A 27,693-nucleotide genomic window follows, 5' to 3' on the forward strand; every position below is an offset into this window, starting at 1 on the left:
GCATCATACTGTTGCATGCACTAAGGAATGCTTTGAAAAACAAGTTTGTCTTACTAACCGAAAATAAGGTGTTTGCATTTTGTGGAAGTTACCTAATAAATTCCTCACCTGTGCATGACACAGGTGCTTTAGTAGGAATGCGCTGGCAAATGCGTTGAAAGTAACATGATGCCTTGATGGTCCTTTACTCTGAGGATATTGGTAATTCATTTTTAGAAAGCTTTTTTTTTGTGCCCATGTTTTCCATGTGTGTTTACCTTTCTTAAAAAAAAAAATGACGTTTTTTGTTTTGTGTCATGTTGAAGTAGAATTTTGTCCTTCAGGGCCGCATAGCCAAAAGAGGCCGTAAATTGGTGGACTACGACAAGTGCCGACACAGTGTGGAGAGTCTGCGTAACTCTGCAAAGAAGAAGGATGACTACAAGCTAGGCAAGGTGAGCATCCTCAAGTGTCGGTTCTTCTATTGTCATGGCAATAATATGGACGTTCCAGACACACTTTTGCCATAGCTGTAAGGGTCTGTGCATATATACAGTAGACTCTCGTTAAACAAAAGCTGAAGGGAGGGACCAGAGAAATATGTTCGCTGTAACAGAAGCTCCGTTTACTGAGAAATGAGCCGGGTTGAAACATTCAGGTGTGAGAACAACCATACTAGAGGCAGTTATTCCATTTAAGGTGGCGGTTCTACGGTCGCCATCTTGCGAGTAGTTCTTCCTGTGACACCAGACGACGCCACTCAGTCATGTTTCGAAAAAAGGGAGGAAAATGTGCTCTTCACTGTCGCAGCAGGTGGTGGCGAAAAGCCTGCACCTGTTGCAACTAATCTCTCCTTTTCAGGGCTGCAGCTGTTGCCATAAGCTCCTTTGGGATGTTGTAAAGGTGCCTGAAGCCCCCCCCCCCCCCCCCCCCGGACCTTCCCCCGTTCCCCAAGAAAAAAAAGATGCACCGCCCAGAGAGCCTTTGTACCCTTCTGCAAGTGTCCAGAAAAGAGGCGCCCCCTCTCTCTCGTGGAAAGGTAGAACTGAGCCATGCTGCCGAAAGGGTTGCTGGAAATAGGGATTTGGTTTCTGAACGACCAACTTCTGACTTCTCGAAAAAGCTTGACACTGGCCCTGAAGACCGGCAGTGTTGGCTTGCATAGTAATTAGAGATGCCTCCGCTGTCATCAGCTTAGGTTCGACTGTAAATGTAGTGTGGGTGTCGCGCATGTGCCGCTTGACCTCATACATATGTCCCTACATTCGGAAGCTCCCCAGAAAGCCTTCGTTGAAAAGGTCCATAGGAGGGACACGTTTGAGCGCTTCTGTGTGTTCTTTGAACGTCTCATTTTCTAGGTGTATATGGCCACCGATGATGAGACAGTAAATAGAGAGTTTTAGCAAGTTACGGAAATACGGTACGCAAATGCGGTAAGGCATTCCTCCTTTCTCGCTAGTTGTGCTTTTGCCGCTCCCCGTTCCAGTGACACTGCGTACCCCAAACAACAGGTGTCTCATTAACAATGCGTAGGTGGACGGGCAACAGTGAGGCGTGACAACCCCACAGCAATTTTTAAAAAAGCTTTTGTGGTGTTGGGGTGCCTTCACCGGCAAAAGGTTGATGACCTGGAAAGGAGGACCGGCACAGTCATACAGTAGCGTATTTGCATACCGTATTTCCGAATCTAGCTAAAACTCTAATAAGAGCTACGTAGAGCGCTTTGGTCAGTGAGGGGTGCCTATAAAATAAGATACCACATGATCTGCATGTGCAATCAGATTATTTGCTAAACTTAGTTTTTGGAGAAATTATTAGTTCATGAGCGTAAATTGTGCACGTGTTGTCTAACTATTCCGCACTGCCCCAGCTTTATTTCTGCTACCTCTCTGCTAGATCGTTTTCCATGCACTGCAACAAGCAAATGGCAGTCACATCAGTGATTTTTGAGGGTACCATATAATTCGAAAAAAAAAATGATGAAAGCGGATGTGTTACCATTACGCGAGTGTAATTATTACGCTGGTAAATACAATACATATTTCGACGACTAGACAACCTACTGAAAATCATGCGTTTCAAAACTTGCATCGTGACGCGTGACATTTGGTTTGTAATAATAATAATAATAATAATAATAATAATAATAATATGTGGGGTTTAACGTCCCAAAACCACGATATGATTATGAGAGACGCCGTAGTGGAGGGCTCCGGAAATTTCGACCACCTGGGGTTCTTTAACGTGCACCTAAATCTAAGTACACGAGCCTCAAACATTTTCGCCTCCATCGAAAATGCAGCCGCCGCGGCCGGGATTCGATCCCGCGACCTTCGGGTCAGCAGTCGAGCGCCATAACCACTAGACCACCGTGGCGGGGTGACATTTGGTTTGTTGCGCGTGGCTGGGAGCTCCAGAGCTCACGCAGCCATCTGCACTTTTCGTGACAGTCGGGGCAATAAGACTCGTTATAATTGACAACTTGCAAAATACAGTAAAACCTCATTAATTCGAACTTGGTTATTTCGAAATCCCGCTCAATTCGAAGGGTTTCTGCGGTCCCGTGTTTTCCAGTGTAAATCTGAGTGGATATTTTGAAGCGGCGGTCAGAGCCAGCCCGGTTAATTCGAAAACTTTGGGTGCCATGTGCCAATTCCCGATCCCGATTTCGCCGAAAATCCGCGGAAGCGACGGCCATTAGGAGCCACAGGGCAATGCAGTGTAGCGATATTAATGAGTGACAGTTGAAGCAACCCAGCCTCGCTGGTGCTAGCGCAAAAAAAGTACTAAAGAAAAAAAAAACGCGGTCTCGTGGTCAGCTACGTGCGCCTGCAGAAAATAAGACGTGCTTCACTGCAACACAGTAGTGACACGCGGGCAGCATGTCGCATGCTTCTCACAACGTCAGCGCGTCATAATTTACCCATTCTTTTTGGGAAAAGAAAAGATAATAAAGGACGACCTGACGGAATTCATGATGTATGCGAACCTCCGACTGGCGGTTGCTCCAGCAATTTGCGCACTTGCACTGCTGGCGGAGTTCTTGCCTGTAACGCCCCCCCCCCCCCACTTCGAAAACTCAGTTCTAAAACTTCAATGATCATGTTTTCCAGCCAGAACAGATCGCGGATTTTGTCAAACTGGCCATTATCGTATTCCTTATTTTACCAGAAGGAATGGGTGAATGGTCGCATCATGACGCGCTGACGCTGCGAGGAGTAGGTGACATGCTGCCCGCGTGTCACCACAGCACTGCAGTGAAGCACGCCATTTTTCCCGCAGGCACGCATTTCAGCTGACCACGAGACTTCTTTTTTTTTTTTTTTTTTTACGCTGACAGCAGCGAGGCCCGCCGTTTTCCCGGGTTCGCGGCAAAAATGGGACCAGGTATTGCTGGAAAACAACCCTTGGAGCCACAAACTAGAAGGCCAAACGGCCACCTCGGATTACTTTCAGTAATTCAAAGTTCCTTGCATCCCGCTTTTTGTATGTTTCGTTATTCGAAAACCCGCTTAATTCGAAAGTTTTTCACAGTCCCAATGACTTTGAATTAACGAGGTTTTACTGTAGTTACAGTGCATGCGCGAGCAAGTTAGTTTTCCATAGGAAAGCCTCTACCAGAAGGGCAGACAAAGACTTCTTTTTCCATTCACCACTAATCCCTATCTTTCCTTTCTTTCGTTTCCCCCTTTCTGTGCAAGAGGGAACTTACAATGAGGTGTGACATTCCTGCAGTATGTTTTCAAAAGCCTTGGTGCTGAGCCCACGTTGGAATGTGGAGGGGTGAACAAGCTTAGAGGGAGAAAAGCAGTCGGGGAATGAAGAGTTTTGTAGGAAAATATTGGTTAATGGAAAGCCAACTTACAGGTGTTTGCAAAGTGTACGCAACGGGGCATCACGTGAAATAGTCAAACACACATACACCGCCAAGCACTCGCCACCTCACCGCGTGGTTTCCGGAAAGCAGGTTTCTAGGTATTGTCATACGAGCCTCAAAAATATGCGGAGGCAAGGTGAAGTTCTTTGTGTACTTCGAAAACACTTCTACAGTCAGCTGAGCACAAAGGCGAGCAACCAAGCAATTCCTGGAATCCTCGGCACAATAGCCTATCCTGCTAGCTATGCATTCATGCTGTCTTCCCTTCTCTCCCTCTCTGTCTTTCTTCAGCAGCCTCATGGGGTTACATGGTGCATTGAAGACGTGTCGACTAGATTTAGCCACTGCGCTAAAATCTGGAGAAATAACCCATCCATGTTTTGGTGGCTTAGTAATGTTTAGAGGCGCCACTTTTGACGAGCCTCGGAACTGACGTGAAACAACTTGATATCTTTTTTCACAGATGGCGGCGCGATCAAAAAATGTTCGCGAGATTTAATATTTTTTTTTAAATCTTTTGTTTCAAGCACTTCTTCGTAAAGTTAGTGAGTGCTGGTAATTACAAGACACTACGTGGTCCTGCTAATGTGCAATACTTGTTGCGAAGTAGCCTTTAGAACAAAAAAAAGTAAATTTGCACGAACCTGGCAAGCAGAAAAATGAGCTAAATTCACTGCTGTCCTGCAAATTTTCCAATTCACTGACGACAATTTTCTCTTCATAGAAACCCAGAGAATCGCTTGCTGCTTGAATATTGAAGATTTCAGAGTTTCAGCTTGGATAGTTTTGTCCCTTCGTCGGTAATGCCTGACCAAGTAAAACCATAAATTGCCGAATTGAAGTAGTGAAATTCATGAACTGTTCATGAAACACAAAACAACTTCGCGCAGACATAACGTACACTGTAGCCTGGAAACCCATTCAATATTGATGATCTACACAGAACAGAAGAAATGTTATTTACTGATAAACTTTCATTGTTTGCCCATTTTATTGGAGCCTGCATCAATTTCTAACTGCTTTATTGACAATATCTCTTCATAGAAACCTTGCATGACGCTTCAATAAAAGGCTCACAATTTCATTTCGTTATGTTGAACAGTTTTGCCGCGCTGGCAGTACAACGGAGGCTTGTACAGCAAAAACGCTGTTTTTTGCTCACACTGTTTTCATTGCCATAAAATAATGCTCTCGACTAGGCAGCAATACTAGCTGTCATTAGAAAGTGGAGAACGTAAACTTTCTAATGCAATACAACTCATATTCGTCCATTGAGCAGAGCAAGCACAGTGCGCCAGTAAACAATGCCTAAAACGCGGAGCGGGTGCCGCCGGAGTGGGACCGCCACTTTAAGGGATTTCCGTTTACTGAGAGTCCACAGATATATATATTGCCGCATCTCTATTTGTGTCTAGCTATATGCTGGTGATGACAATCGAAAAGACTGATTTCCTCGAGCGGTGCAGCATAGAAAACAGAGGAAGGACTGAGTGTTGGGCGATTGGTACTCCATTACTACAAAAAACTGCGCAAAAAAAAAAACAGGGACAAGTGAGACACACGCACAAGCGCAGACTAGCAACTGGAAGTTTATTGAAGGAAACACAGATATAAGTAAGAGGAAAAACCACGTGAACGATTAGAGGTTGGCAGTTAGATAGTCTATCTCTAGTTTGTGTAACGTAAGCGAAGGCCTTGCAACGCACATGCTGCCATACTTGTGGATGTAGAATGCCTCAGCCACTTCTCACGCTGTCCCATCTTATGCCTGGACAACACCTTTGTTTCATGCAGCAACGGGTGACACTTGCAACTTTGCAGTGCAAGCACAGATTTCATGAAGGCTGAGCTTTCCGCGAAGCCCGTGATCCATTAGACGATTGTTCACACACCTCCCGGTTTTGCCCGATATAGCATTTTCCGCAAGACAAGGGGATGTGATAGACAACAGCCTTGCCGCATTCAACTAACCCTGCCGATGATTAACTTCACATTCATTCCACTTCTTCCTTTGCCTTCCACTTTCCTGTCCACTGCTGCGCAGACTCGGCCCAACTTGTTCCTAGAGGAAAAAACCACCTTAACACCATACGGGTTTCCCACCTTTTTCGTACGGTGCGAGAAGGCATGAAGATACGGAATGCAGGCGATGGGCATATCTTTATCGGCGGCCACCCTGTCGCCACCGCCCTTTCCTTCCTGTTTGAATTTATTCAATAATCTTTCACTTATACAGGCTAAGTTTCCTTCAGGAAAGTTTGATAACCTAAGTCTATTGATCTGGTTATCGAAAGCCACCGACATTGATGTGGGCACGACTTGCGCAAAGGCAGATTCTAAGCACAATGCGGCTATACCGTTCTTTACTAACTTGGAGTGGGAAGAACGGAAATCGAGAATGGCTTAACCGACCGAGGCGAATACCACCAACACGTGTGCTCCTGTCCAATCTTGATTTTCAAGTCCAAAAATTGGATACAATCGTCTTTTGGGACCTCAAAAGTAAATTTCAAACCCCGCCCCTTCTCCTTGAATATTTTCAGCACATTGACTCTAGCATTCGCGCAATTGTTCTTGTCAACAAAAACAAGAAAGTCATCGACGTAACGCATAGTCTTCAGGGCTACACATCCCAAGGCCACTTCGAGGTCACAATCAATCCTACCTAGGTACACTTCACTCAGTATAGGCGCAACGCGGGAACCGATACAAACTCCGATTTCTGCCCGTACAGCCCACCTTTCCATTCAACCAGAGTCGAGCGTAAATATACCGACAACAGCTCCAGGAAGGCCCCCCACAGAAACGCCACAGTCATTCTGGAACCTTAGCTAGTCGTTGTCCTCTTGTATGCAGCCTCTCGCACTTTTCATCAGGGTGTCGTGCTCTAACGAGTAGAAAAGGTCCTCCACGTCTATACTGAACACTGACACAGGCACGGGGGTGCTGTCCTCGGGAACTGAACAACTTCATCTGAGTTCTTAAGGTGGAAGGGGATCCCGAATGCACAGAGACGAGAGGTGCTTTTGCAGGAAGCCAGATACCAACACTGCCAAGTTCCGCGCTCGGAAACAATTACCCTAAACGGGTGACCCTCTCTATGGGTTTTTACAGTGAAGAAAAGGCTCAACAAATTTCCTTTCTCACTTCTCACATCCGCGCACAGCCTGTCAAGCTTCAGCTGTTCCAGTAGGGGCGATCGCTTTCTTCTTCACGTCCCTTGGTTTTTCCCCAACCCTCTTGAGGTTCTTCTGCACCGCAAGCATCCCCTTTTCCGAAAAGGTGCGCTCATGCAGGAAACCAAGTTCCCTTCCTTGTCGGCGAGCAAAGGTCTGATGCTATTGGAAACCATGTAGTCACCAAAGGTTAAACCTTACTCTTTCTTCCGCTCCTTTCATTGAGTGCGGTCACAACCCCTGCTCCTTCAGCGACGCACCTGCCCTTTTTCATCTTCAGGAACCCTTTCAGCGACAGAACGCGCCACGGCCAAAATTTCCGGATGCCCAAGTGTTGGCTCGAGGCAGAATTTTGGACCCAACCTAGGGTCTTCAGATGAGCTTCTGGCAAGACGGTACCATCCAGGAAGACTATTTTGGCAGACGGTCCTTGAGCTTTCTTCTTTTTTGGGAGCGTGGCCGCAAAGTGTTCTAAAGGAATTCCGTAACTCGGGACCTTGTGTCACACCACCCTCGGTAAGCTTGCGTCTTACGGCTACCTGCCCAACACCACAGTGGGTCCGAAGACAGTCTTCATATAGCCTCGCTTGCCTCCACCACTCGGACTGCAGTATCTTACAGATGCGCTTGCATGGCCTGGTGACGGTTCAAACCAGCCGCACAACCTCTGAACGTCTTCAGGGCACGCCCCCACTTTTACGTACCACGAGGCGGTTCTGGCTCGGCACACGCACACAGCGTAAAGTGCTACCAAAACTGCAGGGTTAGAAAAGGGAAGGTTAACACACGGTCCCTGTTTTTTTGCTCAGTTTTTTGTAGTAAAACAGAGGAAGAAGGCTAGCCCGTTTCACGAGTGTCTCTTCGAGTACGACACTCCATACTTCTGCTTCTCGCACTAAATTCTCTGTGCTCTGTGGACACTGCTGGAGGTGCCATCGCCTCGTGATCGGCACTCCTGCGAGTAGCCCTGCATCGAGACCCGCAAGACAGCCACGCGTGGAGACGCCCGTATGGGCCACCACCGCTGGAGCTCTCACGGTGTGTGCAGCGCCACCCCGGTGGTCAAAGTACCGTTGCATCTTTAGTAGCGTAGCCGATATAGGAACACGAGTGGGTGTCGTGGCCGGGGCAGTCACGAGGACGAGTTGAAGAAAGGAAGACTTTATGTACAAGTATTTACGTCGTTCAGAACTTAGTAAAAGAGCCCGGTGCTCTAAATGACAAGGTTGGGGTCCACCCTCTTCCTTTTTTCGACATGGTGGCCAGGATTCCGCCAATCCTGAACTCTTAGCAGGATCGAAATGAAGAGCACGCACCTGCACCCCCTTTGGGGCATTAAGTGGCTTGTTGACCCCATGTTGTCAGCACTGGGACGTATAATGGGCCAGACCAGCGATGGTCCTCATGGCGCTGAAGAGACAACACCATAGGTGCATTTCTCCCCTCCATCTCACTCTGGGATGCGCTCGGTCGCTGAGAAGGGGGGAGACGGGGACTGGCGTCGGTACATTACGTAACTGCGCAAAAAACGGACGGTGACACAAGAGGAGAGGAAAGCACAAACAGGCACAGACTATCAACTGAAGCTTTATTGCAAGAACAAGGCAATATAAAGGACAGGATTAAGAGCAAGAAAGGGCAAAGGGGGAGGAGAAAAAGCCGAGAGGGACCCATATCAACTAAAACCCAGGGCACATCAACGATAGCACGCCCGTCATACAGCACCAAGATAACATAACTCTTTTTCATGTAAAGCAACAGAGGAAACACTAACGCAAGACTCAGATTGCTTATGAATGTGCGCAGCCTCGACAAGTTCACGCGCTCTTTGATTTTTGTGGCGGAACAACACAGAAGTGTCACTGAAGAGCGGGGAGCAGCCACATTTCTTACAATGCGCTGCTAAATGAAGGCCAGAGTGGCCTTTCAGAGAATTACAATGTTCCCTAAGTCTAACATTTAGACATCGTCCCGTTTGGCCCATGTATACACGATTGCAAGACAGGGGCATGGAACACTGGTGATACAGGATACATAGTTATGAACATGACTTACATTGCACTTATCCTGCTGCACAATTTGTCGGTTCGCCACACGTCGGTCTACCTTGGCACATAAAGTGGATAGCTTATCCTGGCAGAAATTACCACTTGCACGTCATATCGTGATGCGACCTTTTTTAAACGGTGGGTGAAACCATGCACATATGGAAGAACAACAAATTTTTTTCGCTGCGCCTTCTCTGCCAGTTGCAGCCATCAACGGGACCTTTTCTGATCTTCTTGATCAACTTCTCGCAACCTTTACCAAGACATCCCGTGGGAAGCCAGCTTGACTCAGTTCTTGCACCTGCCCAGAAAAAACTGGTTTCAACTAAATGAGTGCAGGATTCTTCAGCACAGAACTGAAGCAGGAGAGTGCAATGGCATTTTTTACCAGTTTCGTATGGCTAATTCAACACAGGTTTGACAGACCTAGGGCGAAGAACCAACATACATGTGTGGGTGAGAACTGCAGCTGTAGACCCAAAAATTGGATGCAATGGTCATTTAAGCATTCGGAAGTAAACTTTAGGCCAAGACCAAACTGCTCAAAACTCTTGAGAATACCTGCCGACATGTCTTGAGTTCCCTTACGGAAAAAACAATCTAGTCATCTACAAAACGAAAGACCCTGATTACGGATGCTTGTAAAACCGGTTGGAGCGCCCGATCGACTCTACTTAGACAAATATCACTTAGAACCGGTGCCACCCTAGACCCAATAGAGGCACCTTCCTTTTGCAGGTACGTTTCACCTTTGAAGGAAATAAATAAAGACCCCAGGTAAAAAAAACAAAAGTTTGGTGAAAGATTCAACTGACATACCACTTAAACCAATGAAGGCAAGTTCGTCGTTATGACATGGAATCGACTCCACCGACATTGGTGTGTCACCGCCGACCAAGCCACTGAGGCGCTCTGGAATATAGTGCCGCCCAACGTTGCCTCCTTGTGAAGGACTGCCGCTACAAATGGGCATGTTGTCACGTTGGGGGAAGTGCGTCTTCCGGACCGACATAGACAGGTTCTTGAGTTAGGCCCCAGTTTGCTTTTGAGCCTCGTCTGTCGAATGTCGAAAAGGTCAGTCTGATGCACGATATTTCCCGTCATGTACCTGAGTATGAAAAACAGCACTGTATTGGAGACTGCATGGATGCTATGGGTAGGACGCCAGGTCGGCCAGCGTCGACGTTTAACTGGAAAGGAATGGTAGATTTTTTGGCTACAATGAACTTAGATTACTTGTTTCTGACAAGGAGGGGCAGTTCGTTGTTCTATCCGGAAGTCATGTATAGCGAAAAGGCATTACAAGCTGTGCGAAAAGAATTTCCGGACTACGTCAATCAAGCCAACGGAAAGGAAAAAACAAGCTGTTGCCTTGTTGCTAGATCGAACTTGCACAAACTTGCACAGTCTGTAAAAAGGGCGAACAAATTGCAGCTTGAAGTATTTTACACAGCAAAAACGCACAAGATTGGTATGCCTTTTCGTGCAATAATCACGGAACGCGACACGTGGCAGCATTGTGTGTGTGGTTTTTTGCAGACTTGCCTATCGTCTCTCCATATAGATGATCCCTACATTATCTCAAACTCGGAAATGATTGTGCAGTTCCTGCGTGATGACAACCCTGTTAATTGTGACGCCGTAAGCATTGATGTCGAGGACCTTTTTATTCTCTCCCCCATAATCACCTTTTGACCGCAGTAAAGGAATTTCATAACGACGAACTTGCCTTCATTGGTTTAAGTGGTATGTCAGTCGAATCTTTCACCGAACTTTGTTTTTTTACCTGGGGTCTTTATTTACTTCCTTCAATATCTTCTTTAGCATTATGTCTCTGATAGACATGCTTTGAATTTCGTGGGAACCTAATTTGTTGGCCGTGCTTGAGTGTAACGCACTTCTGTTTGCCAGGCACGAGAAGAATTGGAGGAAGCTAAGCAGATGTACGAAGTAATCAACAATGAACTCCATGAGGAAACTGCCGACACTCTATGAAAGGTGAGACAACATTCTCTTTTCATTTATTATACGCTTGTCTGCTTTGACGGCAGGCCTCCCGAGTGGGTGGTGTTATCGCATGCACCCTCCGAGTGACAGAAATGGGCCGGCTCGTTTGTTCTCTGCTTCCGCCGCGTTCGTCACCCCGCTCGCGCGCTTTTATCCACGATAGAACATGCAGTGCGCAGGGGGATCTTTCAATTTGGACTTCATACCGGAAGGACATGATGGCAACAGCGATGGAAAAAACCCGTCGAGACTGTCCATATAATTGCTATCGCAATAATAATCACTGAAGAGGTTAATCCACAACACTCAACTGCATGAGCCCTTATTTTTGCATTATCGAGTTACATGTGGAGTTCTCCTGAGATGATTTTTTCCATGAGATTGCAATGAATCGAAATATTTCTAGCTCTTCAGAAGAGCCCCATAATAATTATTCAGGTGCTTGAATGTTAGTGCAATTTGCTTCTCTAGTGCACTCCAAGTGTAAAATTAGCTGCTCCTGAGTGCTCCCAGATTCAAAATTATCTGCTCGAAAGTGCCCTAGATGGAATTTTTGCTGCTCCAAAGTGCTCCAAAATTGAAATTTTGCGGTTCCAAAAATTGCTCCAAATCAGAAGTCCTCGGTAGCATCACTAGTTCTGGCAATGACATCTGCTCAGCCTTGTGCGACGGAGGGGCTAGCAGGCCTTCCCACGACAGTGCCCAACTCAGATGGTGACATCGCCAGTGCTGTTTGAGCACGAGGCACTGGGAATATGTATCACCTATTTAGCTGTAGTAATCTCTTTAGAGAAAGGGAAATAAAATTTCATGAAAAGACCAAGTTGTCACTAGTGGGATGTGCACTACCCATTGTGCTACAGTAGTAGTGTGGGCTATTCCCCGTCCACCTTATCAGCAATTTACGTATGCATAACATTGTCGGGCAATCGTAGCCATGGTGGCAACAAAAGCTCTGCCGATTGCTTTTGTTCTGCTAGCTTTGGCAGAGGATACACCTACCCCTCGTGGAGCAGTCTTCGGTGTCCAACAGAAATCAGCATTACTGAACTTGCATTACTTTGGTCCATACACTTGGCCTTAAAACTCATAGGGTCAATTTAATACTAATGGTTCATGCATGCAGACCCATACATAGCACTCCTCCACCATTGACTAGCGTTTATGCGCCTTCCTTGGCACTCACTTGAATCAATACTCACAGGCCCATGGTGACGTTTGCTAACATTCACTGCTACTCATGCTGATTCCCTACTAAAACGCCAAGTCACTGACATCCATATTTGAGCCACCTTGCATTGATCTCACCGGTGCACGTCCACACGACAGTCCAACAAGTTCGTGTACTGTGTCTGCTCAGTCATCACTTACGCTTCAGATTGATCGGGTCCTGCAAGACTTTTCAAGTAGACATCGATGACTTCATTAAAGGAGCCACAAATCGATGGCCTCAGATATGTTTAGAATCTGTCAAGTGGAGTCACGCTTTAGCAAGGTCGGTACCAGCGAGGGAGCTACTACGTCTGTTTGCTCTGACCTTGAGCGCTTTCTTTCCTTTTTCTTTTTTCTTCGAATGTAGGCTTACTTTCGATGTGATTGTGAGCGCGCGCGAGCACGTGGTGGCCACCTGTGGCACTAGGCAGCTCACGATGCTCCAACCACCCAATGGCTGTGTTGATTCAGAGGACCAGGGAAACCGCAGAACCGATAAGTCTTTGGCTTATTGTTGTCAGAACGAGCAAAACAAAAACAGAAATATGTAGAGCGTTGCCCCTGGCCCACCTCCTCTTCCTTGCCTCCAGCCCCGTCTCAATGTCTTTTCTGCATTTTCCCGCCGGCGAGATTCCACCAAAGCAGCCTTCGAGCAAATAGCAACTGAATCGGTCTCTTGACCAGTTTTCCTTCAGATGTCCACAGCAAACATGTCCTCACTAGTCCATCCTTGCCTGGGAAAATCTTTTCAACTTTACAGAGTTTCCACTGCGTCCTTTACGCGCTTCTCCAAGCAGAAGCACATCTCCTTCTCGTATAGCTGTGCGACCAGCCGTTTTTCTGCTAGGACACTTCAGCTCCCTTGAGTACTCTTGTTTCCATCTGATCCACCATGTCATCATTGCCTCTTTTCTTTTACTCCAGCAATTCAGCCAACTGTAGTCACCCGTGGTTTGCTGTCTTCTCGCTTGCCTCCTATAACATCCGCCGGTGTAATGGGTGGTGGCTCGTTGGGATCGTCGTAGACGTAAGTAAGAGGCCGGTTGTTAATCGCTGCTTCTGCTTCAACAACCACAGTCCATAGTTCTTGCTCATCCAAAGTCGAGCTCTTCTTAAAGCTTCTGATGACTCTTTCATAAAATCCTCCCCACCATGGAGCTAACTCTGCAATGAACTTCCATTTTACTTGCAGGTTGCTGGTATACTGTGGCACCCTTTCATCTTCCATCTTTAATATTTTTCTTGAATATTCGGATTTCTCGAAGGCTCTTGCATTGTCACTATAAATAGTTGTACACAATCCTCTTCTGTTTCCAATGACACCCTCTTGACCAACTCTAGTTGTACAGCTCTTGTTACTGCACACGTAAATATCACAACGTAGAACTTTGTAATTTTGCTGCCTTTCTCCTCTCGAGCATTCAGCGGTCTGGCGAAGTCCACACAACTATGTCGAATGGCCTCGTCTTCGTTATCCTGTCTGCTGGGATTTCTCGCTTCATTGGTCGGAAAATGATGCATTTCTTTATAACATATTTTACCATCTGTCCAAAACTTTGTCCTTACATATGTCGGTGTTGACGCAATGCCACCGTGCATGGTAACTTGATGACATGAATAACTAAGAGTTTTGACAAGCGACTTTCTCTTGGCAACACAATGGGATGCCTTTCATCAAGGCATAATAGGCTTGTGCGAATAGTAAATTTTTGGTCATGTTACCATAGTCGGTGCTACAGTGAGGAAGCAGAAAATTGATGCTGTGTGTAAACCTAGTGCAGTTAGTATGTAACCTACCGTCATAACTGCATAAGAAAGGTGATTATGAAGTAATTTAAAAAAGGAAATACTTAAATGGTATTTAAACAAACCAAAAATGGGTAGAATAGAGTTGTCATGTAGAAGTGTGAATGCATTCAATTGGAATGAACCATTAGTGATGATACGGATTCTGTAAATGTTGAATAGATGGAACATTGTATGTATATTGCCCCATGAAGTGATCCCTTAAGTACTAATATGACTATGAATATAAGCCAGTATAACAAGCTTTCAAACTTAAAAATTATGAAAGCGATGTGAGGGTAATATGTTCATTTAACCTTGAAGTAGAGCTTCGTGGCATGCGGATTTTGCCTGGAAAGGTGTATTCACGGCATAGCACCCCAGTACTGCAGTGAAACCACCTTTACAGTGGGGTTACATGCGGACTAATATACACCTATTCGTTCATTTCGAATACCTCGAAATTTCCAATAATTTAAATTTGAATCGAAGCAAATTCGATTCGTTCGAATATTCGCAGTGCTCGAATGTTCGCACAGGCCTACATCAACCACTCCGTTGAAGCCTCCCTCTGAGGGCGCCTCGATTGTCTTTGAAGATGTCTGTGCTGTACAGTTTCATCTTGTCATTTATTCGTGTCACTGCGTTTTTGTAACGTGTTCTGGTCCTGCTTTATCATCACCAACTCTGCCTTGTCCAATTGTTCTCCTGTTGGCGAACCTGTTTTCGCTTCTCTTCTTAGATTTCCAATGTAGCACATCGCAATGCCTTTTGATACGATCCGAACCTGCTAACATCGATTATTTTTTTCTTGACTCGTGGTGGCAGTTAGGCTTGCCACGATCTCTTTGTCGTGTTCGTTGTCATCATTGTCCGATTCTAGCACGATGTCGTTATCAGGCCTTTGTTTTTCATTCTCGATCCACGTGGGGCCTTTCCACCATAATTCACTGTTCAGTAAATGTTTCATCTTCACACCCCTTGTCATCAAATCCGCAGGATTTTTATCACTTTTAACATAACCCCATTGACTCTCGTTGGACTTATTCTTGATTTCTGCTGTGCGGCTGCGAATAACAGATCTTTCGTCTTGCTGGACTTCATCCAGCAAAGCACAATTTGAGAGTCAGTCCAGAGTCTCACGCTTCTTACTTTCCTGATGAAATTCTCAGTTAATGACTGGCCAATCGGACTGATACCGTGGCGGCCAACAACTCCATTCTTGCCAGTGTAATCTTTTTGATTGGAGTGACTCTACCTTTTGCGATGAGTAAACTAGCTTTATTGCTTCCACCTGAGTATTCTGTTACAAGGTATGCTGCTGCTCTGTACAGTTGATGCTTTCACCTCAGCTTGCCTGTTGTACTAGTCATAGCATCTGTTAATAGGGAAGTTATCCAGCTCCTGTGCCCAATCCTTTGACGCTGATTGGTGCTGGCTTGGTGACGGGTCGTCCCATTTTAGGTTTTCTCTCCAAATCTTCTGCATCGACATCTAAGACAAAATGGCATCGAAAAACCTCAAGGGTCGTATAGCCTTGCCGTAGCTTGCAAGACCTGACGTTTTGAAAGTTGTCTTGTATCCACGTCCTTTCGCCACATAGTGTCTGGGAGGCTCAGCAAGTCGTCAACAAAATGCCATTTCAATCCCAAAACCTTGATTTGTCCCTCTTTTCCAATTCTCCAATCTAATTCTTCTCCTTCGTCAAATAGATTTCGTAGTCTGGTGTCATTGGAAGTCCATTTCCTTAAATTCATTCCTGCACCACGAAAAATGTCTCTTGCTTCTTTGTACAGTTTAGCAGCTGTCAAGTATTCGTCGGCTCCTAGTAAGACGTCGTCGACGTAAATTCCTTTCCGGAGTTGCACCACAACTGCGTGACATTTTTCTTCCAAGTCATCCAAGTGTCGATGAATTGTGGCCGCTAGACGAAAGCTACTTGGTGTAGTGCCGAAAGTTACCCTCGTCATCCTCCGTGTTCTTATTTCTGGGCTTGGCATAGCTTCGCTGGGTATTTCTTCCCTCCACAGAAATCTCAGTGCATCTTGGTAATTTTCTTGTATCGCTATCTGCAGGAACGCTTTTTCCACGTCTGATGACATGGCAATTCTGTGTTGTCAAAAGTTCATCAGCAAACTTGTGATGTCGGGGTTAAGCCCATTTTCCAAGTTGTCATTCAGTGATTCCCCTGGATTCTGGCTTGATGATGCGTCAAATACAACCCGCATCTTTGTCGTTGTTCTTTCTTTCTTGATCACAGCCTGATGAGGCATATAATAGACAAATTTGTTTCGTATGTCTGATCCGGCAGCATCTTCGATGTTTCTGCTATTTCTTTCTCCAAGTACTTTCGGATAGCTTTGTCGTAGAAGGTCATTGCGATCCTTCCATAATTTCTTTGTCACCTGCGTAAGCCTCTTCTCTGCAATTCCCTTGTTGTCACCCAGCGTTACGTTTTCCTTCCATGGTAGCCGCACTTGATACTTTCCTGCCTTGAACTCCATTGTTTCTCTGACTTACTGCAGCACACTGTCATCGCTTGGCTTTCCAAATCCCAGCTTTCCAAATCCCATGCTTTGCAAATCCCAGAACTTCTGCAGTTCATCGATGATCGTGTTAGAATTGGCACTGACTTTGAGGACCACAACCGTCGATGATTTCAGTGGCACAGAATGAAGATCTACAGGACCTTGAACTGTCCATCCCAACATCGTTTCTATTGCCATTACTTTCGGCTGGATCGCACGAATGCGACCAGTGACTACCGTCCAGTAATAATCTGCTCCAATTAATATTGAAGTTTCAAGATTTTCGCTGTCATTGCCTGCCTTCTTACTGTCATCAGCCAAGGAAATTCCTAGAGATCTTACTCGTTCTTGTATCGCCAAAGGTGGCAATGGTAGCATGTCGCAGGATATCACTTCTGTCTCGAGCACCTCAATAGTGATGTGTTCCGATGTAGGGTCCTTCTTCACGTTGACTTTCAAGTCGAGTTCCACCTCTCCTCCTCCAAACGATCCAACGGTGATTCTTTCGGATCTTTTTACTTTGCACCCTAGTTTTCCCGAAATCTTTTGAGGATGAATGTCCTCTGGCTCCCATTGTCCAGCATAATGCGTGCGTAGCACTCGCTTTCTTCTCCCTCCGTCCATGGAAAGGCTGTCTGCAGTAGTATACACTTGTGCTCACCAGACTACTGTGCATGCATGTTGCAGGACTTGCTGACATCCGACCGATCAAGTTGGGTGCTTGTACGTACGTGTCCGCCACCACTGCTTGGCTGTTGAGCTGACGTTCCAGATGTTCGTGGTCGACACATGGATGTTGCGTGCCTTCCCTTGCATGTCTTGCAGCGTACGTTGGCATGGCATATCTTCGACGTATGGCAAAGTCTATTGCATCTGAAACACCTTCGATCCCGCTGCAAGGCTTCTTTCTTCTGGTCCATCGTTATGCTTCTTCTGCAATCTTCCGCATAATGTCCAGTGAGCTCACAGAAAATGCATTTTTTCATCGAGGTGCTTTGAAGCGTATATGTTCTTGTCCATCTCGTACTACGTGGTGACTGGTTCTCGGCCTCTTTCTCCTCACGTGTTTCTTCTCTGCTGCGTATATAAATGTTTAAGAACTCCATAATTCCTTTCAAACCACGTGTGCTCTCTTGATGACGCCAGCGTTGTCTGCGCCTTTCCCTATTTCTTTCATCTTCATCTCAATCCTCATGTCCACCGGTAGTGCATATTTCACGACTGCAATGCTCGTGTATTTACTTGCAACTTTTGGAATAGTTTCTTCAATCCGTCCACATCTTTGGAACTCTTCACTGCGTCTACGTTTGCTAGCTCTTTTATGTATGTCTCCCTTAAATTGTCTTGTCGCCCGAACGTTTCTTTCAGAAGAGCAACTGCATGCTCTCATCAGAGAACTGTAAACCTTTACTAGAGAAGCAGCCTCTCCGCTGAGTGACGCCAGAAGGTAGTTAAATTTCTGACCCTTTGGCATGTTCAATCTATATTGTGCACCGATGTCTGGAAGTGATGCCAAAACATAGACCACACTGTTCTTTTCCCATCAAACTTGATCATTTCAAGATGTGGCAACATAACAAGCTCTTGCATGTCCGAGGTGTGGTAGTACCTTGCACAGTTCTCGCCTGGTCTGTCACTGTTCTCATTGTTAGTTGCGTTGCTCGCTCCAGCTCTCTTCAGCGCTCCTCTAGTTTTGTCGTTGTTGCAATGATCTTCATCTCATATTGCAAAACTCTTTCAAATTCTGCCTCCGCGTCTTCCTGTTCGAGGAGTGATTCCATATGTTCGTTAACTTGGTTTAGCGTCTGTGACATGCTCTTTATCTGGTTTGGAAGCGTCATTAATTGTGCTCATCGGCTTCTTTTTCTATCTTCTTATCAATTTCACTCGCAAGCATCACATTTGCTCAAAGCGTCTTTCACTTCTTTAGTGGGACTTCTCTATTGATGCTTAAAATCATGTTGAAAGGGCCCTTGCATGTGTAGCTGCGTTGCCAACAATCATCAGTCGTGGTCCTCCCCGCGACGGTTCGATGCTGAGCCAGACACCGCTGCTCCATTCTTCAACCCGTTGTTGTGAAGGGGGTTGAAGTCTTCGCATCATTCTTCAGGTATCCTGGTCACAGCACCATGATTCAGAAGGACCAGAGAGACTACAGAACCGACATGCCTTCGGTTTATTGTAGTCAGGACGAGCAAAACAAAAAAATATATAGAGAGAGAGCGTGCCCCTGGCCACCTCTTCTTCCTTGTCTCCAGCTCCATCTTCACTCTGCTTTCTACATAAGTGTTTTATGACATGGCCATTTTGGATTGTCAAGAGAAGAGTGAGCGGTTTCTAGCTTACCTTGAGAATGAATTGTAAATTCCAGGCCACGTGCTGTGCTATAATCTTTGGCTCACATGCTCTCAGGAGCCTCGACTACCGATCGGCAGCATTTTTTTGACCATGCTCAAAAAGTGCTGCGGGGCCCCGTAAAGTGGGAGTGTGTGCATACATGGCGCTGCTCTACATGAATGTTGTAGTTTCATTGCAAAATAGTGGTCTCTCTCAGTGGAACACAACAGTAAATTAACAAAGAACCAGATGGGACAGAAAATATAGCAGAAAGCAAAGTGACAACTCTCGAGAATGCTCTGCTTGTGCAGCTCCTGTGAAAGTACTAGTGAGAGCACTCCTTGAGCCTGACTGCTCCGTAATGGTAGCCCCTGTTGAAGGACACTGGCTGAGAGTGTATGTGTTTGCACAGCCGCATCCCGTTCCTGGTGTCCAACCTGCAGACCTTCTTCACGGCCGAGAGCACCTTCCATGCCGAGAATGCCAAGGTGTTCTCTTTCTGGTGGATACCATGCAGAAGCTAGCGGCTGACAGCGAGCGCCTGGGCAGCACCATTGGCTCCTTGCCCAAGTAAGTGCCTCAGTGGCATGCTCAGTGTTGTCTGATCAATGGACCCGATGGGCACCACTGCCTTCTTTGAGTCATTCAACATTGGAAACCTGGCTCCTGTTTTGTCAAGGTTTCGTTTATTTCTTGCTAAATTTTTTGCTTCGGCTAAAATGTGTTGGTCTGGCTGTGGCGAAACTAAGCGCAGTCCATAATGGGATACAGACTCATCCTGCATGTCTGAGCAGTGTTTAGTTGGGCACATGGTTCTTTAGGATAAAGCTGTAGTACACGGGACACAAGGAAGCACTAAACACACTTGGCACTGTTTTTTTACTTTCAACAACTAATCCCAGCATGCATATGCCCTTCATTCGACCATCATGCTCAGAGCATCCTGATAACATGTTGGGAGCCAAAGTGATGGTGCCATACTCAAATATTGCAACTTGTTTTCATTTATTCACGTGGATGGATTGCCGATACGTGCTCGTGTGTCCTGCGTCAACTGCACTACGCTTTGAAGGTTGCAGCTTCGGTTACAGCAGAGTTTACTTTCTTCACGCTTGTATCGTAATTACTAGAGTGCAGCTAAAAGAGTGTTCCTTGCCTTCATTGACTGTGGGTTTTCATTAAGGTTGCGTCAAACAAAGAAACAAGTCCTTAAAAATTCTTTATTTTGTTTACCCATTGAGCTGGAATGTGCTCAGTGTATGTATAGTTGTGTGAATATTTCATGTATGCAATTATTTTTCTTGTATATTGTGCAGTTTTTTTAAATATCAAACATTTCATGTGCTTTTCAAACATTTCATGTGCAAGAGTTTTTAAAATTGAGAGAGTCGCCAAGTAAATAAATCTGGAATGAGAACTCTGTGTGGTATAACCAGAATGGGCGTACTAAACCCCATTTCAAACATCGATATGTTTCAACATTTGCAAGTGAATCTATGTTTCATTTAATTTATTTTTTACCCTAAAAGCACAACAAGGGCATTGCATAAAGGGCGTGTACACATATGCTCGTGTACTGTCTGTCTATCGTGTGCTTCTGGCAGTGAAGAAAGCAAAACGCAAACAGTAAAGATGAACTGCTTTATTTTGCGACACTGCAATGTGCAGCAAGGCCGCTGGCATCAAGATAAAAAAGAAGCGCCCTTCAGAAAAAGCATATTTCCGATGCTTAAAAAGACTTCAGGTCTTGTGCAGCGCACTGAGAGTTCGTAAATGCCGTTCAGTATGAGCTCGTAGTCCTGAGCGCTGGACACATCCGCAGCACCTTACATGGCCCGAAGTATTATCCAAACAAGTTTTTCACCGAGTCCACGCTGGCGTATCAAAGTCCACCCCCAAAACGGTCGCTGGGCTGGTATTTCCACGAAGCGGCGTCAAAGATTGTAACGGCAGCTTGTCGACCCTCTGGTGGTTCTTGATACAAGGCGAGCGAGCTGTCGGGCTTCTTTGGCACGTTGCAAGTAGTAGCAATGCGAAGATTTTCTCGTCGGTGATGTTCGGCAGCATCGCGTCGAGCGTCATAGGCCAGGTTCCTTCCGTCGACCAGCTTGTATGTTGTCACAGCATCATTTCTTGCACGGCTGGGTTGTACGTGAAGGTCACATCGCAGATAGAAGATGGCATCACCACGTCGTGTGTTCGATGTCCACCAGACATGGCCAGCATGCCGGCGATTGGTCTTACTTACACGCTCGGTGAGGCCATTGGGTCTGTGGGTGGTGAGGCAGTGATCCAGTGGTGCCCGTCTGGCTGTATCTTAAGATCACCTGAGTTAGGTCAGCAGTAATTACTGTTTTTCTGTCAGTGATGAGGACCTCTGGGGCGTGAGGACGCAGGACAATGTTCTCAACGAACTTGGCTACCTTGGTGGTACTGCCTTTAGGCATGGCTCTGTTCCGCGTGGCTGGTGAGTAGTCGGTAGCTGTGACGATCTATTTATTTCGGAAGTCAACATCGGGAATGGCCCCAGTAAGTCGTCCGATTTGCTGGAGCGGCAGTGAGGTAGCTCAGTGGTCTGCAGAAGTCCAGCTGGCCTAGTCGGTGACAGTCGTCTGTCGCAGACGGTCTCGGCAAGTCCTTACGTACTGGGTGACGTCGGCAGTGAGGTGAGGCCAGTAATATTTTCTTAACAATTCTTGTGAACGTACGCGAGAATCCAAGGTGTCCAGCGGTCGGGTCATCATGCAGAGCCTGGAAAACTTTTGGACGCAGTGCCAAGGGCACGAAGAGAAGGTAGTTTGCACAAGCTGTCAAGAAGGTCTTTACAGCACAACCGCTCGTAGAAAAAGAAGGCAATGCACAATCTGAATACGTCGGAATTATCTGAATACAGGTAAAACCTCGTTTATATCCGGATCTTGTTAACTCGGAAATTCGGTTAACTCGGACTCCGGCGTGGTCCCGGCAAAATTGTGTATACTTCAATGGTGTCAAATGCTCATTAATTCGGAAGGGATTTAGCCGTGCACCGGTTAACTCGGACAACTCCAGAGAGGGCTTTCGGGACTCCATGCTTTGAGTCGTGCTATCTGAGCAGCTTGGAGGCTCAAGCACTGCTTGCTGTAACCAATGACGGAACCAGGGTTTTGGAGAAACTGAACAAACAACTGCAGCAGAATATGGTCATGGTGATATGAGGGGAAAGTGGCTAGGTGGCGCTAGTCACCACCGACGGAAGTGCTTGGGCCACCGGCGCATCCAGTGTCTATTAAAAGCGGAACGCATGGACAACGGGACGGTTTGCGCTGTCACCACCACTGCTGCTCGCTATGCCTATGCTGCTGGTTTCTTTGTGTTGTGACTTTGCACGTAGCGTGCAAGCTCGTGCACGTTGCGTTCTCCGGCTGTACTTATGCACGTTGCCACCGCCGTCACGTTTCATGGTGGTGGCAACCGTCACCGGAGTGAAGCGGCCACAGCAGCCAGCAGATGATCTACAAAGAAGGTGATGATATTGAAAGACATGAACGCATGTGTTTCTCAGCAGGAGATAATGAAAAAGTATGACATTAAGATAAGCACCTTAAGCAACTATGTGAAGAACGAAGCAAAATTTTCGAGATCATTCTAGCACAAATTCCGACGACGAGGCAGACAAAATAACGCAGTTTTTCATGAAATAAAGGTTTGTCTGTGCCGAGTACATTTTCCTTTTGTTTTCGTGTACCATTCGATAATCCGGAATTCGGTTCACTCGGACATTTTCGCCGGTCCCGTGAGATCCGGGTTAACGAGGTTTTACTGTACCCTCGGAGCAACGAGGGTCTTGCCTTCCAAGTACTCCAGGAGGCTGATCAGTGCTGGGTCGCTGCACTGCTACTCGTTGTAGCCGTCTTGGGTTTAAGTTCCCAGAAAGGAGTTCATCTTGTTCGTCTTGAGGTGGCAGATCAATAGGGGCGCAGGACAAGCAGGCGGCATCTGAGTGTTTCTGTCCAGACTTGTACGCAACAGTGCCTTCGAATTCTTGAAGTCTGAGTTTCCACTGTGCGGGACAACCTGGATTGTCCTTTAGGTTTGACAGCCACCACAAGGTGTGAGGGCCACTTACCTCTTTGAAAGGCCTGCTGTATAGTTCCTTTTCTGTCATGGAATACTAGTTGGCTTGGCTTTTGACAATAACCGGTTAGCATAAGCAGTGACCCTTTCAAGACCATTTCTCCTCTGTACAAGCACGGCACCAAGCCCTGCACTGCTTGTGTTGGTGTGAGTTTCGGTTTCGGCTTGCTTGTCGAAATGTGAAAGAACTGGTGGCGACTGCAGGCATCATTTCAGCTCCTGAAATGCCTCGATCTGTGACGTCTCCCACTTGAACTCGACGTCAGATTTCGTCGCGATTGTCGGGGCGGCGATGCGGGAGAAGTTTTTCATAAAGCGTCAATAATAAACATACAGGCTGAGAAACCGGCGCATTGCCTTCTTGTCAACAGGCTGAGGGAAGTTTGCGATGTGTGCAGTCTTCTGAGGTTCTGGGAGAACTCCAGACTGGCTGACAATGTTTCCCAGGAAGAGTAGCTTCGTATGTGAAATGGCACTTTTCAGGTTTTAGTGCAAGTCTGGACGACCTAACGACCTGTAACACGGTCTCAAGCTGCCTAAGGTGATCGTCGAAGTTCTCGGAAAAAACTACATCATCATCCGAGTAGAGAAGACAGGACTGCCACTTCGGCCTGCAGTACCGTGTTCTTGAAAGTCGCAGGTGCTGAACAAAGCCCTTGAGCTCACAAACCGTGTGGCATGATGGAGGCGGTTTCGTCTCGGTCCCTCTTGTTGACTCCCATTTGCCAATAGGCCGTCTTAAGTTTGTTCACGAAAAATGCCTTGCATTGCACAGCCGTGCCGATGTGTTTTCTATCTGTGGGAGGGGGTAGATGTCCTTCTTTGTAATCTTGTTCAAACAATGATAATTGATGCAGAATCACTGGGATCCATCCTTTTTCTTCACTTATACCACGGGTGACGCCCGTGGACTTTTCTATGGCTGTATGATTTCATCACGCAACATTTCTCTACTTGTAGTTTTATGGCCTCGTGTTCGCATGCAGAAACTCGGTGTAGGCTCTGACAGAGGGACACATATACTCTTGGTCAATAATGCGGCGCTTAGCAACAGGGTTCTGTTGAATTCTTTGCGACGACGAGAAGCAGTCCCTGTATTGCCAGAGCAGTTCTTTCAGTTGTTCTTGCTTATGCCATGGAAGACTCGGATTCAAGTCGAAATCTGCTTGAGGAGCTTGATTCGAGGCAGGGTAACACAACACGGGTTTATTAACCCAAGATGCAGCACAGTACGACAGTCACGGGCTTGCAGGCCGTAAGGGGAACTCCGCAAGACCGATCGAGTACGCTTGCCAGCGGTGCTACGACCATCACACAAAGGGCATCAGTCGAGCAGACGAACGAGAAGCCGCCTGCTGGAGCAGCGCGTCAACCTCTCGTGCTAGCCTGAGAGCATCTCTCGCGGGCAAGCCCGTGCCAGACAGAAGCGAGCTCAAGGGGGAAGGAGGTTGTCACTGGCAGCCAATGAGGACAGGCGTTGCGCAGTGACGTAAGCTAGCTGGTGGCGTGAGCATGTGAGCATGTCGAGGCATGCCCGGATGCGTGCCCGCGCACCGGGAAACCGACGCATGGCTCGCACCAGACAAAGAGGCCTGGCGCTGCCGCCGTGGTCGCCATACTGCCAATTAACGGCGGTCCCCGGCGCTCGAGCCGCGCGAGCCCAACACACGCGCTAGCTGGGGAACGAGGCGCCAAAGGGGTGGGCGCGCTCGATTCCCACATCCGAGAGAACTTGCTACTGCCAGACTTGCGAATCCTCGATAGTATGCCTACAGCTCTCGTGCGGACTTCGTCTCGTTCATATCTCTTCAAGTAGGCCAATAGCGTTTTCAACAGCACACACGACTTCGTTAGTTCAACGAGCCATTCGCACCTGTTCCGATGCAAGAAACCTGCAGGAGGAGCTCCGGACCATTGAAAATGACCTCATCAGGAATGGATATCCTAAGCATTTTATTAAAAAGGCAACTGAGTTCATCATGCATAACCAGCAGGAAAACAGTCAAGCCATTGATAATACAGCATCAACACGCCAGCGCGCAGCGATTCCGTACATTCAAGGGTAAGCGAAGCCCTAGCTCGCGTGTTTAGAAAAGTGGTGTCCAGATCGCGCATGTGCCAGCAAGCAAGCTTAAGGGTGACTTGCTAAATGTGAAGGATCCTCTCCCTCGGCAACGTTTTCCTGGTGTGGTCTACAAGATCCCATGCGCCGACTGCGAATCGGTGTGCATTGGCGAAAGCGGAAATTTCTACAGGCTTCGAAGCAGCACAAGAATGACGTCGCCAAGGGCCACACGGTGACGAATGCACTTGCAGAGCATTCCCAGAAGACGGGCCACGAGATAAGCTGGGACAACGCGTGCATCATGGCCACGGAGAAGAAGGACGACGAGGCTCAATCTCGAATCACTAATAATTCAAACAACAAGCGACACAATCAATAGATCATCTGGCACACTAAACCGTGTACTCCCGGACTTTGCGTCATGCGCTCAACGCTACTTAAGAACCTGCTGCCCTGCCGTCATTCCATTGTGAACAAGGGATCCGTACGGAACCCAAAACGTCTTTTGTTTTTGAATTGGTCAGTGACTGCTTTTTACCGTGTTTGAGTTATTGTTCCAGGGCCGCAGCGACATCATGAACAGCTATGAATGATTGCCAGTAGATGTCAGCGATCGTGCTTGTACTCATAAAATATAAGGTGCGTGCGCGTGTGTGTAATTAATGAACCAGCTGTGTTGTGACCCGTGATCGCTAGTAACCCCTTTTTAATATTAGTTTTCGCATGACACCAGAGTACTGTGGCAAAGTGACTTAAGAAGCGCTTGCACGCTATACATGAAGGCTGGAAAATTTTAGAACCCACTGTCCTCGGTTGCTGTTATTTCTTATCATGGTGGTGGTGGGGGGTGTTTCGGGAGATTTACGGCCGTGCCTGCACAACTGGGAGGTTGCTCAAAATTTGGGAGTCTCCCATGCAAAATCGGATTGGCAGGTGAGCGCGTACTGTGGTGAACGAGTGCGCCTCCCCTTGGCGCCTCGTTCCCCAGCTAGGCGCGTTGATGGCCCCGCGCGGCTCGAGCGCCGGGAACTGCCGTTAATCGGCGACACGGCTACCGTGGCTACGCCGCCAGGCCCTTTTGCTCTGTGCGAGCCATGCGTTGGTCTTCCCCGCATGAGCCACGAGTCCAAACATGCCTGAGCATGCTCGCGCCACCACGTGACCACGCTAGCCCATGTCACTGCGCAATGCCTGTCCTCATTGGCCGCCAGTGACAACCCCTTCCCCCTTGAGCCATCTGTAATCTAAACACGAAAGCGTTAAAGGTCTCCAAGATTTGTGCACACAATCTCGGAGACAACGACGCACCGCTGATGGTCGCGCAGCCAGTATTTCCGCGCTTGCACGTGGTTTCTGCGTCTTCCGCGCAGGCAATACCTGTTCCTACCTTTGCGCTAGTGTACGTTCGTATCAAACGTCGTGGGGTTAAAATTGGTTCGCAAGAACCGTGCTCCATTACATTGCAGGCTAATGGGATTTGGCCGGGACCACAGGAAAATTCATATCACCCCGAAATTCGCGTGAGCCGTGATCATATCACCGAGGTTTTACTGTATGTAGCACTTTGCACCTATAAATAGTGTTTTGAAATGGTGGGAATAAGGCACAGATTTGTCTTTAGCGAAGGCAACAAGGTGTTTACGGGTGTTTCTTACAGCTCATGAAAAATCGACTAAAGTCAATGCCTTTGAAGTTATGCTCATTGGAAAAGACGACTTCCTTTGTTTTTTGGAACTTAAATGTATAATTGGGTGCTTGCAGTTACACCGACCCATTCAGTCTATTTCCTTGGTCTCGAGCCGTACATTGAGACAATCCGAGCAGTGACCTTCTGAACCCATTGATGACTCTAATGCGGACGGATTGGGAAGGCCGTAAGAAAGCAAATTGTTTCACCTAGACTGGTTCTCGGCATCGTCTGCATGCGCTTTCAGTTTATGAATTGCTGTCTGCCTGTATGGTTTGCATGTCGACTTACGTGGACTTTGGTAATTGCCCTCTGGGTCCGTCAGCATCTTATTCAAAGGGTCCAGTAATACGGTTGTATCCTTAGGCTGGGCCTTGAGATCTGGCATCTCGGTGATCGTCTTAGCCTGACCAGTGAAAAGCTCTTTGGTTTGGCAAGCAGAGCGGCATTATCTGGAGTGTGATTACTTTGAACAGGCCCCTAGAGTAATGATAGGGATTAAATCACAAAGAGACACTCAGAAGCAATGTGCAAGCAGCACTGCAGGCTTTGCACAAAAAATAATTACTTGTTTTCTTAGTGAAAAGAGGATGTGGTTGACAGACCTGCACGATGAAGAGGAATGGATTAGTGGACTGCACCGTGGCAATGGCACTGAGCCCACAGCGCTGCTCCTTTATGGGCAGCTGACTGGTTGTCCATGATGGAAGTACGGTAAGCAGCATCTCGTCCAAGGTCCATGCTTCAACTGCTGAACGGGATGACTGGTGGTTGATTACTATATGCCAATTGGTGACACCGGTGTGCCAAAGAGGCAGCAGTGGAGCGCGTCGTGGCAATGCACATGACATATGACATTTCTTTATCGCCAAATAA

General features: G+C 47.0%; 1 protein-coding gene across 1 annotated transcript in view; it reads left to right on the forward strand.

The window, feature by feature from the left end:
* The first annotated feature begins 326 nt into the window (after positions 1-326).
* The window catches only part of LOC119377101 (uncharacterized), a 133,772-nt gene continuing 106,405 nt past the window's right edge, over positions 327-27,693 (forward strand). The window contains exons 1-3 of the mRNA XM_049411536.1: positions 327-434; positions 10,992-11,078; positions 19,362-19,519. Coding sequence (XP_049267493.1) covers positions 19,461-19,519 — 59 coding nt within the window. The 5' untranslated portion in view covers positions 327-434; positions 10,992-11,078; positions 19,362-19,460. The remainder of the gene's footprint in view (positions 435-10,991; positions 11,079-19,361; positions 19,520-27,693) is intronic.

The sequence above is a fragment of the Rhipicephalus sanguineus genome, unplaced genomic scaffold (assembly GCF_013339695.2).
Source record: "Rhipicephalus sanguineus isolate Rsan-2018 unplaced genomic scaffold, BIME_Rsan_1.4 Seq347, whole genome shotgun sequence".
NCBI lineage: Eukaryota > Metazoa > Arthropoda > Arachnida > Ixodida > Ixodidae > Rhipicephalus > Rhipicephalus sanguineus.